The following is a 15,618-nucleotide window of genomic DNA, read 5'->3' on the forward strand; positions in this document are numbered from 1 at the left end:
TTGTTGTACTATCAGAAACAGTATCACTTTACAATAAGGTCTCATTTATTTACAATAATTAATGCATTAAACTAACAATGAGAAATATATTTTTACAGCATTTACGGACCTTTCTTAATGTTAGTTAATAAAAATGCTCATGTTAGCTCACAGTGCATTAACTAATGTTAACAGATGCAACTTTTAATCTTAAAAAGTAAATGTTAAGGTTATTATTAAGATTAATAAATTTTGTTCATGCCAACTAATACAGTGAACTAATGTTAACCGATGAAACCTTATTGCAAAGTGTTACCAGAGAAACTATCTAGCTTTGAGAATAAAGGGAATAATAGGAAAAGCTCAGAAGTAAAATGTGAGGAGTCTGTGAACGTATAACAGTAATGAGAATATGGAGGGAAATTGTCATAATGGGGATGGTCCTAAAAACAAATGACATTTTTCTTACACAAAATAATTGCTTTCGTGGCCTGAATTTTTTTATTTATTTTTTTATTCATAAACATGTTCTTTTTCTGTCTTTACATGATGGTTTATCACAGTTATCATGAAGTGCAAGTACATCTGAGTGTAAAAAGTGGAGCGAATATAATCTTAAGAGTCTAGACGATGTGCAAAGTAGTCATTTAGTTCAACATCTAACCATGTAAGGTAGAACAGTCAAGCATCTGCAATTTCTATATGTGCCACAAATAATGTATAGTAATTAAACCCTTCAATCAAACGAAACACAAACTTTAAAGTGGTCTGTTATTTGTCTAGGTTCTAACGCAGGAGCCTAGGTCTGTCCCTGCAGTACCTCAGTTGGTTTTGGGTTTGTTATAGATGAGAAAGTCTGAGATGTCGTGCCATGTGTTGCTGTCGTGATAGAGGTAGTTCATGGAGGACTGCAGGGAAGGCTGAAGTGTGTGTGGGTGATACTCAAACAACCAGAGCACGACGCCCCACACCAGCGTGGCAAACAGGGGGAACGGGTCTTTCTTCGGCTGCGGGATGAAGCCCTTTTCCACTGCTAGACGAGAAAGGGCGAAGAGAATCCGGGACAGCAGGTACATGTTTATCTGAGCAAAACAACACAAACCAAAGAAGAGATGTTATATAGAGTGCCCACAGCTTGTGAAGTCACACCCAAAATGTATGAACGTCTTTGCATTAGACACAAAATATCAAAGCAAGTGTGATTGTCTAATCCTATAAAGCCTACTGTATCATATTTGTCACTATATATTTAAGGCCTTCAAATGATTAACATGATCAAAACTTCAGTCAAATACACAAACAAGTACAATCCTTCTGTCGTCTGATTGACAGTTTCGACTTTTTTAGCAAGTATAAAGCCTTATAGAGTAATTGTACAAACGTTCACTTCCAGCTTATGTTTCTCGTGTCTTTTTGCTATGAAAGCTTTAGTGATTTCTATAAAGTAAATGCAAGAATAACTTTGATATTGTTAGTTATACTTACTGGACTGAAGGGACTCAGGTTTACTTGATTATCCAAACAATTTTATTTAGAAAATTCATGTTCAAATGTGAGTCTCAAATATGATCCATCAGGCTTTTGAGGAAGGTTTATTTGTTCTCTCAATCTCTCAATCATTGTATTGCATTTCATTATATGTTTTAAAACTGCAGAGCTTTGGTCATAAAACCAAGCATTTGAATATATATACTCCGATATTCATACATTACCTGTCAAATGTAAAAATCTAGGAAATATAGATTTTTTAAAAATGTTTTTGAAAGAGAAGTCTCTTCTGCTCACAAAACTGCATTTATTAGATCAGAAATACAGCAATATTGTGAAATATTATAACATTCTGTATTCAATGTGAATATATTGTAAAATGTCATTTATTCCTGTGATCAAATCTGAATTTTCAGCATCATTACTCCCAGTCTTCTGAGTCACATAATCCTTCAGAAATAATTCTAATTTGATGATTTGCTGCTCAAGAAACATTTATGATTTGACTTTTCAACTGAAATACGGTCGTTAGGTATCAATGATAGATCAGATAATGAACTGAGTTCCACTAACCTGGCTGTTGATGTTGTTATTTTCTCCAAACACCAGCCAGCCTCCGAGACACGCGGCGAGAAAGGAGTGAGACTGCAGGTGTTTGCCCTGGAAGTGCTGCTGAAGAGCCTGAAGGCCTTTATATGTGAACACAAAGCAGGCTAGATTCCTGGAGTGAGTGAACGTGGCCTGAGCGATCGCCCGAAACTTCTCTCTCAGACTGTTGATGAGCAGAGATCAAAACCATATAAAAAAAAAAAATATGTCTTTATTACATGTGGCGGACCTCAACATGTGCCACATGTGAGTAAAAACTGAGTAAACAAAACTTAACTACAATAAAATATGCAGATTAAATTGCTATGTAGAGCCTCATTGATGTAAGAGACATTAGTGATTCAAAATAAGTCAAAACCAAACCATCAGTGACTGCCGATCGTTTCATCTATCGATTTCATGATCGATCGTCGCTGATCATGTCCGAGTTCTCCTATTTGTGCACATCCCTAATCAAAATGAAAACCACTTGGCTTAATAAAATGCAAATTACAAATTGATATTATAAATATTTACATTATTATATTTGCCTGCCATTGGCAGATGTGACAAAAACTTGCTCATTATTATTGACTTGTATTTTAAGCAGAGTAATCCCTCGCACTCTTCAGTTGTGTGTTCAGATTTAGCCTTTCACTTCTCTCATTAAATATGATACACAATCTCTGTTTGCTCTGTCATAAATTGAGATTAAAAAGCATTAGCTGCTGTCTGGGGATTACTAATGTTATCCATGTTTCTGCAAAACTGGGTGAGTAACAACATGCTTTTCATAAAGTCAGAGGGAAACATTGCAGTACAATGAGAACATAACTGTACAGTAGCGCCTATAGATAGATAGATAGATAGATAGATAGAAAAAATACAGGCCTAAAGTTAAAAGTGAATTAATTATTATTATTATTATTATTATTATTACTACAAGTGAATTACATCTGAATGACAGGTGACTACTAGACCATAGCATAGCATAGACTGTAAAAAATATCTAGACAAAAATAAACCGTACAGTAGCGCCCTCTCATGCTGACCATCAGTAATGACAGTTGCAGATCCCACTCGAATGTAAAATTCTCATTAACCGCTTCTAAATTAAGATAGAACTTATTAAGACCGTAAAATTCTACCTGGATGCATTTTTTTATTTTTTATGAAAATGTAGTATATTTGACAATGACATATCTCTGTTGTTCCGGGCACTGTAAGCGGAACCGTTAACAGCAGGACTGTTTCCGTGTGTTACAGCGCGAGGTGTCCGTGTTAAAGAAGAGTCATGGCAGTCTCAGATCTCTTTAAAACTTTACTATACACTGTCAACAATCTCCTGCAGCAGCACAAATATAAATCTGCTCTGGCTGTCCTCAAAGGCTTCAGGAATGGAGCTGTGTGAGTCTTTTCAACGGCATTTTTACGCATGTTTGTTAATAAATGCATGTAAGTTATGTACATTGTGATTCTAACCTTGTTTACATTTTGGACATGAAGCACTTTTGATTATATTTCATCTTGCGTATGGAAAAAGATATAGATAAGTTTCTTTTTCGCCTTATATTAAATGTTATACTTAAAATTGTAGTAATAGGTATTCATATTGCTGAGTTTAGACATAAGACTAACTGTAAACATGTAATTAAATACATGTTATTAATTATTTTCATTGTTTTTCCAGATATGGGGCTAAAATTCGTGCTCCTCATGCCCTAGTGATGACGTTTCTCTTCAGAAGTGGCAGGTGAGGTGAACTTTGACCTTTCAGATTACCAACTCCATGGTTGCTTCTCAATATCCCTCCTCGTCTCCTCGCTCCTCCATCCTCCATCCTATGACCCGGAAACCGATCGAGCTCAACCATCTTGAAGGACATCTCAATTCTCTAATTGCGCCGTGAGGAGACGTGGATTGAGGAGTGAGGAGCTTCATGAGGAGTTATGAACGAGGATACACGGGTGTATCCTTTGCTGAAGTGTTTTATCGACTAAACATTACGCACGTAAATTCTCCTCCCCCTTCACATTGGTCACAATCATTTTAATTTATACTTTACCTTTGCAGTTTATATAAACCACACATCTCACATATTTCAACAGGGTATCTGTCTTTATTATTATTTATTATGAATTTCTTAAATAACCAAACTTCATCATCATAAGGCAGATCCTTTCAGCGCTGCTGATGACGCTGTGAAGTGACGAATAAACTGACAAACATCCTGACTTATTACAACATATAACATAATAAATATAATAGTATGATGTCTTTGCTCATCAACAGTCTGAGAGAGAAGTTTCGGGCGATCGCTCAGGCCACGTTCACTCACTCCAGGAATCTAGCCTGCTTTGTGTTCACATATAAAGGCCTTCAGGCTCTTCAGCAGCACTTCCAGGGCAAACACCTGCAGTCTCACTCCTTTCTCGCCGCGTGTCTCGGAGGCTGGCTGGTGTTTGGAGAAAATAACAACATCAACAGCCAGGTTAGTGGAGCTCAGTTCATTATCTGATCTATCATTGATACCTAACGACCGTATTTCAGTTGAAAAGTCAAATCATAAATGTTTCTTGAGCAGCAAATCATCATATTAGAATGATTTCTGAAGGATTATGTGACTCTGAAAGAGTAATGATGCTGAAAATTCAGATTTGATCACAAGAATAAATTACATTTTACAATATATTCACATTGAATACAGACTTTTATAATATTTCACAATATTGCTGTATTTCTGATCTAATAAATGCAGTCTTGGTGAGCAAACAAAAATCTATATTTCCAAACATTTGACAGGTACTGTATGAATATCGGAGTATATATATTCAAATGCTTGGTTTTATGATCAAAGCTCTGCAGTTTTAAAACGTATAATGAAATGCATGCAATAGAATGATTGAGAGATGAGCATATTTAATTTTGATCATATTTGAGACTCACATTTGAACATGAATTTTCTAAATAAAATTGTTTGGATAATCAAGTTATTCTTGCATTTACTTTATAGAAATCACTAAAGCTTTCATAGCAAAAAGACACGAGGAACATAAGCTGGAAGTGAACGTTTGTACAATTACTCTAAAAGGCTTTATACTTGCTAAAAAAGTCTAAACTATCAATCTGACGACAGAAGGATTGTACTTGTTTGTGTATTTGACTGAAGTTTTGATCATGTTAATCATTTGAAGGCCTTAAATATATAGTGACAAATATGATACAGAAGGCTTTATAGGATTAGACAATCACACTTGCTTTGATATTTTGTGTCTAATGCAAAGACGTTCATACATTTTGGTTGTGACTTCACAAGCTGTGGGCACTCTATATAACATCTCTTCTTTGGATTGTGTTGTTTTGCTCAGATAAACATGTACCTGCTGTCCCGGATTCTCTTCGCCCTTTCTCGTCTAGCAGTGGAAAAGGGCTTCATCCCGCAGCCGAAGAAAGACCCGTTCCCCCTGTTTGCCACGCTGGTGTGGGGCGTCGTGCTCTGGTTGTTTGAGTATCACCCACACACACTTCAGCCTTCCCTGCAGTCCTCCATGAACTACCTCTATCACGACAGCAACACATGGCACGACATCTCAGACTTTCTCATCTATAACAAACCCAAAACCAACTGAGGTACTGCAGGGACAGACCTAGGCTCCTGCGTTAGAACCTAGACAAATAACAGACCACTTTAAAGTTTGTGTTTCGTTTGATTGAAGGGTTTAATTACTATACATTATTTGTGGCACATATAGAAATTGCAGATGCTTGACTGTTCTACCTTACATGGTTAGATGTTGAACTAAATGACTACTTTGCACATCGTCTAGACTCTTAAGATTATATTCGCTCCACTTTTTACACTCAGATGTACTTGCACTTCATGATAACTGTGATAAACCATCATGTAAAGACAGAAAAAGAACATGTTTATGAATTTCTCCCCCCCAAAAAAATGTTCAGGCCACATTTCACCCGAAAGCAATTATTTTGTGTAAGAAAAATGAAATTTGTTTCTAGGACCATCCCCATTATGACAATTTCCCCCCTTATTCTCATTACTGTTATACGTTCACAGACTCTTTTGAGGTTTTCCTATTATTCCCTTTATTCTCAAAGCTAGATAGTTTCTCTGGTAACACTTTGCTATAAGGTTTCATCGGTTAACATTAGTTCACTGTATTAGTTGGCATGAACTAACAGCGATCAATACGTCTACAGCATTTATTAATCTTAATATTTACTTTTTAAGATTAAAAGTTGCATCTGTTAACATTAGTTAATGCACTGTGAGCTAACATTAACATTTGTATTAACTAACATTAAGAAAGGTCCATAAATGCTGTAAAAATATATTTCTCATTTTTAGTTTAATGCATTCATTATTGTAAACAAATGAGACCTTATTGTAAAGTGATACTGTTTCTGATAGTACAACAAATCCTGCCATGATGAGTACATTTAACAACACAAAATCCTTTTAAATAAATCCTATTTTTGCATCATGGTTGAGGAGTGAGAATCATGAAACCTGCCAAAACTTCATTTTCTATGTGCAATTTAAATAGTTCGTTTTTTCACTTGTTTTTTGGGGGGAAATATGACCTGGGCATGTTTTGGTGCTGCACTTTTTGGTGTCATATTACATAAAACTTAACATCGCAGTCCTTAAAACAAAATAATGACTATGTTCATAATTTTTTTAAATGTAAATAATTAGTCATAGTTTATTCCTGATTCTCACCACAGCACTGATAAATTGGTTAAGCGCTTTATATATTTTATTCTTCTGCTGATTGCAAAACTTTTAATAATTGAAATGCCAGTATAAGCAACAATTTACTAAGTTGAAATTCAAGAGTAATTTTCTTTTGCTATTAAAGTCAAGAGTAATTTTTTTCCATGCATTACATTGGTGCAGATTTGATGGAAGAATGAATGTATTAATTGATTAAATACAGTACCAGAATATATATGCGTGAGTCATTAATAATGTTTGAAATATATTTATTATCCATAGTTTTCCATATGTATTAAAACTGTATGAAATGAACCCCTACGGTGGGTGAAAACAGCATTTTTATTCTCAACAATCGCTGGGATCCGATCATATACACACTATGCTGAATATTATGTTCCAGAATCAAACACAAGTTCAAATGAAGATCTATGATCCACATGCCAGATATATTGCTTAAACATATCTTATTAAATTTATTCTGGTTTAAGTCCTCTTAGGAAATGATATTACACAGCAAACTTTTTTGTCAACCCTGAATCCATTTTAGTGTAGCAAACTTTAATAACCTTATATAGTTTTTTTAAAATGGCCATTTTATAGAATTTTAACATGTTACTCGCCATAAAAATAGACAAGGAAGCTGTAATGGTGTTAAAACACTAACCGTCCAATTCCATTTATATTATCTTATCCACATATTATCCTGCTTCAGGAAACTGGGTTATGAAATTTAGTTATGTACACTACCGTTCAAAAGTTTGGGGTCAGTAAGATTTTTAATGTTTTTAAAAGAAGTATCTTCTGCTCACCAAGGCTGCATTTATTTGATTAAAAAACAATTAAAAAACAGTAATATTGTGAAATATTATTCCAATTTAAATCAGCTGTTTTCTATGTGAATATACAGTAAAGTGTAATTTATTCCTGTGATCAAAGCTGAATTTTAAGCATCATTACTCCAGTTCTCAGTGTCACATGATCCTTCAGAAATCACTCTAATATGATGATTTGATGCTCAAGAAACATTTATGATTATTATCAATGTTGAAAACAGTTATTTACATTTTTATTTCATGATGCTATGATGAATAGAAAGTTCAAAAGAACAGCATTTATCTGAAATCTAAAGCTTTTGTAACATTAAACACTACCGTTCAAAAGTTTGGGGTCAGTAAGAATTTTAATTTTCTTTTTGGGGGAAAGAAATAAAATAAATCAATACTTTTATTCATCAAGGATGAGTTAAACTGATCAAAAGTTACAGTAAAGACATTTATAATGTTAGAAAATATTCTATTTTAAATAAATGCTGTTCTTTTGAACTTTCTATTCATCTGTTTTCAACATTGATAATAATAATGAATGTTTCTTGAGCATCAAATCCTCATATTAGAATGATTTGTGAAGGATCATGTGACATTGAAGACTGGAGTAATGATGCTGAAAATTCAGCTTTGATCACAGGAATAAATTACACTTTACTGTATATTCACATAGAAAACAGCCATTTTAAATTGGAATAATATTTCACAATATTACTGGTTTTGTTTGTATTTTAAATCAAATAAATGCAGCCTTGGTGAGCAGAAGATACTTCTTTTAAAAACATAAAAAATCTTACTGACCCCAAACTTTTGAACGGTAGTGTATATATATATATATATATATATATATGTCAAGTCAAGTCACCTTCATTTATATAGCGCTTTTAACAATATGAATTGTTTCAAAGCAGCTTAACAGTGATAATAGGAAATTAAAGCTGCAAGCAGCGATGAAAAGGGCCCTCACACCCGTGCCATCACCACCCGGCGGCTTTAGGAAAACAGAGCACACCAGCAGGTGGCGCTATTACTATAACTGAATATTGTCATGTAGATGTATTCAGGGTGGGATTTATCAAACATGTGAAGTTTGGGGCAGATCGGTCATCGCATGCCTGAATTAAAACCTTCCAAGCCTTCCTGTAGCTCAAACAGTAGAGCGTTGGCGCTTACAACGTCAAGGTCATAGGTTCAATTCCCAGGGAAAGCAAGAACTGATAAGAATGTAAAATGTATACCTTGAAATGCAATGCCAGTTGCTTTGGATAAAAGCGTCTGTCAAATGCATTAAATGTAAAACAACTTCCTGTTTCGTGGTGTTAATGGCATACATTAGCACTTAGCCAAGTCAAAATATCTATATCTCACTTCAGATTGTGCCCTCTGAGACTTTTTTGTAGATATTGTCCTGTTACATGTCTACCAAATTTTAATACCTGTACGTGAAACATAGCGCCAGGAGCACTTCGTTTGCTCTATCAAGCCATTTTGCCACACATACTTCTGAAACCCATATCACACGTACATTTTCCACAGATCACCAACATTCACCATGGATTTACTGTAGTAACACTAACTATAACCATGGAAGTTTGGCAGGAATAGTACAATGCTTTCAAGTACGTCGGTTTTATTTCGACATTATGAATAAAAATTGCTGCCCTCAAATGTTAATCTGAAATAAAAAAAGCTTAATTGTTTATAACTACTACAATATTACATTAATTTTATTTATTTTTTCAAGGAGCAAGGAGATGTTTTTGTTTTATATGCTCCTAAGAAGAGTCAAGTAGGCTATATCTCCACCATTGCTCAAAGTAAAAAATTATCATACTTTATGATGTTAGTTTTAATAAATAAAAAATTTAAATCAAGGAAATTTCCATGGCATTTCTTTCTTTTTGCTGATCGAAAACGTACCGAACCGTGACACCAGTGTATCGTATCGAACCGAACCGTGAATTTTGTGAACCGTTACACCCCTAGCAAACACAGACGTCGCGCACATGCGCGTCACATGTTCAGTCCATAGGTATGTGCGTTTGAATATATATTTGCGCAGGCGTGTAGTCCTTCTTTACAAATCAACCCTCAACAAACTACTTGTCTGGCCTTAAAAATGTATAATACAGAATTGTTTATCGCGTCTGCGTAGCAACATGGTGCACAACAACGTTTTATCTGTACAGAGGTAAAGGGAAGGGAAGGAGGCAGTCACAGGGGAGAGACTAGTGGACACTTCAGGTCTGCGTTGTCGTCGTGTCCAGGCGCAGGTCCTTCATCAGATCTGGATACGGCCTGGGTCCGGCGGACTGCGGCAAACCTCCGGATAAACAGAGAGACTAATATTAGCGTAGACGCCATCCTTCTTATGATGTAAGAAGTACATCAGGATTTATGGGAAGTGTTCCCGGTTCCGGTGTGGTGAACAAATGAGTCCTATAGGCTACGTGCACAAGCGTCGTGACGAACTTCCGCTATTGTCAGAAGTCGGCATATCAGTTTCCGGTTTACGACTGTCTTCGGCATCCGCTATAAACAAACAAGATGAGTGCTGCTGTTGTACGAAAAAAAGAGATATAATGTGCGTGACACATCTAAGTTTCTAAGAACTGTAGGTGGATCTAACGCCCGTTTCACACATACTCCGTGTGCAGTGTGTGTGCGGTGCAGGAGTAGCACGTGCTATAGTGCTTCACATATGCTGCGTTTGCAGTGAATAACTGATCCGCGGCAGTACCACACACACTTAACGTTACTTACTATTTTTATTTAAAATCCAGAAGTTATGCTGCAACTTTTATTTAAAAAAAAAGTTTTGTCAGCATTGCGATTCTCTTTGTACACATATACACTGTTTAATGGACGCATGCACGTTTAAACACAATTTAAACAACGTAGGGCTTTTATTCCATGCATTACTTATACTTATATTAAGTTGCTCAAGCAAGTGGTCAAATATTTAACTGTAAATTAACAAAAACAGCCGACTCTCATGCCTTTTCTTTTGCATTTAAATTTTAATAAAATAAATCTTGCATGTCACAAAGAACTTGTTTTTCCACCTCCACCAATGAGACGAGTGTTGTTCATATGTCACCTTGTTGAAGTAAATTGTAGTTTTCCTTGCTTTACCCCGGTCTTCTAAAAGTAAAAAGATGACTGTGAAAAATAGTAGTATATAATTAAATGCATTTATGGTGAGATTACTACATTTTATTTATTTAAACGCATTTATGGTGAAATTACTACCTTTTCAGGTCAATCTTTGTTCATTTTGACCACGAAACATGCGCTGTCACTTGAATTCAGCGTTTGCAGCACAGCAGAAATAGACTCGGTGTGGAAACGAGCTCTGCACTGCTGTATACACACCGCAACTGTAACGGATCGACAGACTGCAACCGTGTGCAGTGTGAAAGCTCTGACCTGTTAACATGGGTACGTAAGGAGCACTGCTGTGTGTCACTTTGCTCTGCTTCAAGTCGCTAACAGCAATTTAAGCTTAAATTTCGCTGCACGAAATAGACATTTTGGGCGACGCGCAAGTAAACCGGAAACTGATATGCCGACTTCTGACAATAGCGGAAGTTCGTCACGACGCTTGTGCACGTAGCCTATTCATGGGTTTCATCAGGTCCCTTTCCCCAGGTGTATAAAATCAAGCACTTAGATTATGAATGCAGACTGCATTGTGCTTGATTAATACACCTGTGGAAAGGGACCTGATGAAACCCATGAATAGAAGAGATGAGTCCGAGCTTATTAGTATGCCAGTAGTATGCCTGATCTAAATCTGTTCTCGCGACAACTTGTAGCTAACGTGAGCTGTTTTAGTGTTATTATGTGGTAGCTTTATGTAGAATGCTAAATCCTGCTGCTATATGCAAGGTAAGAATAAATTAAATTGTAGTCCATTATATCATCTACAAAGACAGCCTTCATGCTTTCAATATGGAACTAGGCAAAGCTAGACAGACTTACTTCTCAAATATTATAAACTGCAATTTAAACAACACACGCACTCTTTTTGCTACTGTAGAGAGACTGACAAACCCCCCAAGCCAGATTCCTAGTGAAATGCTCTCAAACAGCAAGTGCAGTGAGTTTGCTTCTTTCTTCTCTGAGAAAATCAATAATATCAGAAAGGTGATCAGCACATCCTTGAGTTGCGCTGGGGTCAGACAGATCAGACCACCTGAGAAAGTAGTAACTTTGTCTGATTTCAAAGAAATTGATGGCAAAATTTTGGAAGAAACCGTACAGCACCTTAAAACATCAACATGCGCTCTTGACACACTTCCCACATCTTTTTTCAAAAGTGTGTTAAACAGTTTAGAAGCAGATCTTCTAGAAGTGGTAAATGCCTCACTTCTCTCTGGGAGTTTTCCAAACTCCCTGAAAACTGCAGTTGTCAAGCCCCTCCTGAAAAAGAACAATCTGGATAAGACCATATTAAGCAACTATAGACCGATCTCAAATCTTCCTTTCATAGGCAAGATCATTGAAAAAGTTGTCTTCAACCAGCTGAACAAATTCTTATGCTCGAATGGATACTTTGACAATTTTCAATCTGGTTTCCGACCGCACCACAGCACAGAGACAGCGCTCATAAAGATAATAAATGATATTCGCTTAAAGGGATAGTTCACTTTGAAATAAATTTTTGGTATGTTTTAGCTTACCTCAAGGGCATCCAAGATGTAGGTGTCATGTCTACACAGCCATGTCGAAGTGATCTGATCTGACGTGTACGCAGACTGGTGCATAGATATATACACTAGATGTCACCTTAAAGACATTCGTTCCAATGAACTGCCGTAGACAAGGCGACATCTAGTGTGTATATATCTATGCACCAGTCTGCGCACACGTCAGATCAGATCACTTGGACATGGCTGTGTATAAGTGGTAAAAACGATATAAATACTGTTCTTTTTCTCACACAAACCGCTCGTTTCGTGTCTTAGGCCATCAATGTGTACTTATGATGGGGAATTGTTTAATTTGGACGACGGGGAATTGTTTTAATTTGGACTCTGTGCATGCTGTTTGAGACAGTGACCATCAACCTGCATTATATGACTGACAGACAAGAACGGTTTGACCTAAAAATATAAAAATTGAAACTACTGCGGAAAAAAAGACACCTACATCTTGGATGCCCTTGAGGTAAGCTAAAACATACCAAAAATTAATTTCAAAGTGAACTATCCCTTTAAATACTGATTCAGGCAAATTATCAGTGCTGGTACTACTCGACCTCAGTGCTGCATTTGACACTGTCGATCACAACATACTTCTTGACAGGCTGGAAAACTGGGTGGGGCTTTCTGGGATGGTCCTAAAATGGTTCAGGTCATACTTAGAAGGGAGAGGTTATTATGTGAGTATAGGAGACCATAAGTCTGAGTGGACATCCATGACATGCGGAGTCCCTCAAGGCTCAATTCTTGCGCCACTCCTGTTCAATCTGTACATGCTCCCAATGAGCCAAATAATGAGAAAGAACCAAATTGCTTACCACAGCTATGCAGACGACACACAGCTGTACTTAGCCCTATCGCCTAACGATTACAGCCCCATTGACTCCCTGTGCCGATGCATTGATGAAGTCAACAGTTGGATGTGTCAAAACTTTCTTCAGCTAAACAAAGACAAAACTGAAGTCATTACGTTTGGAAACAAAGGTGAAGTTCTCAAGGTGAACGCATACCTTCACTCTAGGGGTCAAACAACTAAACATCAAGTCAGGAATCTTGGTGTGACACTAGAGTCAGACCTTAGTTTCTGTAGTCATGTCAAAGCAATAACTAAATCAGCATACTATCATCTGAAAAATATTGCAAGAATTAGATGCTTTGTTTCCAAACAAGACTTAGAGAAACTTGTGCATGCTTTCATCACCAGCAGGGTGGATTATTTTAATGGACTCCTCACTGGCCTTCCCAAAAAGACCATAAGACAGTTGCAGCTCATACAGAACGCTGCCGCTAGGATTCTGAGCAGAACCAGGAAATATGAACATATCACACCAGTCCTCAAGTCTTTACACTGGCTCCCAGTTAGATTTAGGATTGATTTTAAAGTATTATTAAGTCAAGTCAAGTCAAGTTTATTTGTATAGCGCTTTTCACAATACAGATTGTATCAAAGCAGCTTCACAGTATTAAATTAAAATAATACAACAAAGTTTGTTTCAAGAGGAATTTATTGATTGATAAAATTAGATTAAATATCCCCAAAATATCCCCAACTGAGCAAGCCAAAGGCAACAGTGGCAAGGAACCGAAAAACTCCATCAAGTGACCTAATGGTGTCCTAAAACTCCATCAGGTGACCTAATGGAGAAAAAAAACCTTGGGAGAACCCAGGCTCAGTCGGGGGCCAGTTCTCCTCTGGCATTTATGAGCTAGAGGCCGGATTGTAGTTTGAACTGTAGGATTATATGAATGCCTGGCTGAAGAGATGCGACTTTAATCTAGTTTTAAACTGGGAGAGCGAGTCTGAGCAACGAACAGTATCAGGAAGACTATTCCAGAGTTTTGGAGCCAAATGTGAAAATGCTCTCCCTCCTTTGGTGGTTCTGGATATCCTAGGTATGACCAAAAGCCTTGAATTTATTGATCTTAAAGAGCGCGATGGATTATAGGGTGATAGAAGATCCGTTAAATAGTCTGGAGCTAAGCCGTTTAGGGCTTTATAAGTCAGTAGCAATACCTTGTAATTAATACGGAACTTTATAGGTAACCAATGCAGTGATGATAAAATTGGTGTTATATGATCATATTTTCTTGATCTCGTAAGAACTCTAGCGGCGGCATTTTGGACTAACTGTAGCTTGTTTATTGAGGATGCAGGACAACCAGCTAATAAGGCATTACAGTAATCCAGTCTCGAGGTCATGAATGCATGAACTAACTTTAGCATATTACGTAGCTTAGCAATGTTTCTAAGGTGGAAAAAGGCTGTTTTTGTATGATTTTCAAAAGACAGGTTGCAATCGAGTATAACACCCAGGTCTTTTACTGTATTACTGGTATATAAATCATTCAATGGCCTAGGACCTCAATACATTGCAGATATGCTCACTGAATATAAACCCAACAGATCTCTCAGATCATTAGGATCATATCAGCTAGAAATACCAAGGGTTCACTCTAAGCATGGCGAGTCCGCTTTTAGCTATTATGCCAGCCGCAGCTGGAACCAGCTTCCAGAAGAGATCAGATGTGCTCCTACAGTGGTCACATTCAAATCCAGACTCAAAACACTTCTGTTTAGCTATGCATTTACTGAATGAGCACTGTGCCGCTGTTCGTCCGACTGTTTGTTTTGCTTTCAAAAGATCAAACTATAGGCAAGGTGACAGAGAGGGTTTTAATTATGGTCAGCAGGGCATTATTATTATTATTTAGCCCGTAACTGTAAATGCCCACTCAGAAGGTGATAATGTGAAAGTGACGTGTATTAATGTGGGTTTGAAAGTAGAACAGTATTTAAATGACGATATTAAAGTTTTCGTCTGAGAAAGAATGTGAACGCAGTGCTAAAGAAAGTGAAAAGAACGTGCGAGTAAATGAGGGAGAAAAGAAAGTTAAAGGAAAGTTGATAGATGGAAGTTGTAAGAAGATTGAAGGTTAAAAGAAGGTTGAAAGATTTAAGTCTTAAGGGAATCCTTTTGAAGGAAAGATCTATAATAATATTCTTTTTTTTTTATAAGTACTGTATTTTATTTTATTTTTCTGTTTTAATTATTCTTATTTCTTTTTATTATTTTAATTTCTTCAATGTAAAGCACTTTGAATTGACATTGTGTATGAAATGTGCTATATAAATAAACTTGCCTTGCCTTGCCTTGCCTAAATTGTATATTGTATATGTAAATTGTATATATTCTATAGCTAATATTTAAAATCTCAAGGTGCGTCAATAGCAGAGGAGAAAGACCGCGAAATTTAAAAATACTACTGTTATTGTGTCACGAAATGTAGTTTTAAG

General features: G+C 36.5%; 2 protein-coding genes across 2 annotated transcripts; one reads left to right on the top strand and one right to left on the bottom strand.

The window, feature by feature from the left end:
• Positions 1-612: 612 nt before the first annotated feature.
• LOC309513997 (peroxisomal membrane protein 4-like) lies at positions 613-2,256 on the bottom strand (the record flags this gene model as incomplete). Its single annotated transcript, XM_082190115.1, has 2 exons — positions 613-1,061; positions 2,041-2,256. Coding segments are annotated over 2 exons (477 nt in total), but the record flags the coding sequence as incomplete, so codon positions are not given.
• Positions 2,257-3,302: 1,046 nt separating this feature from the next.
• LOC309473956 (peroxisomal membrane protein 4-like) lies at positions 3,303-5,995 on the top strand. The gene is made up of 4 exons (XM_082136248.1): positions 3,303-3,462; positions 3,746-3,808; positions 4,348-4,546; positions 5,424-5,995. The coding sequence occupies exons 1-4, from the start codon at positions 3,350-3,352 to the stop codon at positions 5,682-5,684; spliced, it is 636 nt and encodes a 211-aa protein (XP_081992374.1). The 5' UTR covers positions 3,303-3,349; the 3' UTR covers positions 5,685-5,995.
• The last annotated feature ends 9,623 nt before the right edge of the window (positions 5,996-15,618 follow it).

This window comes from Leuciscus leuciscus (assembly GCF_965113295.1).
Source record: "Leuciscus leuciscus genome assembly, chromosome: 14".
NCBI lineage: Eukaryota > Metazoa > Chordata > Actinopteri > Cypriniformes > Leuciscidae > Leuciscus > Leuciscus leuciscus.

What these genes read in the sequence shown, in the direction of transcription:
- LOC309473956 (XM_082136248.1), top strand. Translation starts at nt 3,350, where the DNA reads ATGGCAGTCTCAGATCTCTTTAAAACTTTACTATACACTGTCAACAAT. An exon ending in GGCTTCAGGAATGGAGCTGT is followed by an intron (nt 3,463 to 3,745) that starts GTGAGTCTTTTC and finishes TTGTTTTTCCAG; the next exon opens with ATATGGGGCTAAAATTCGTG. An exon ending in ATAACAACATCAACAGCCAG is followed by an intron (nt 4,547 to 5,423) that starts GTTAGTGGAGCT and finishes TGTTTTGCTCAG; the next exon opens with ATAAACATGTACCTGCTGTC.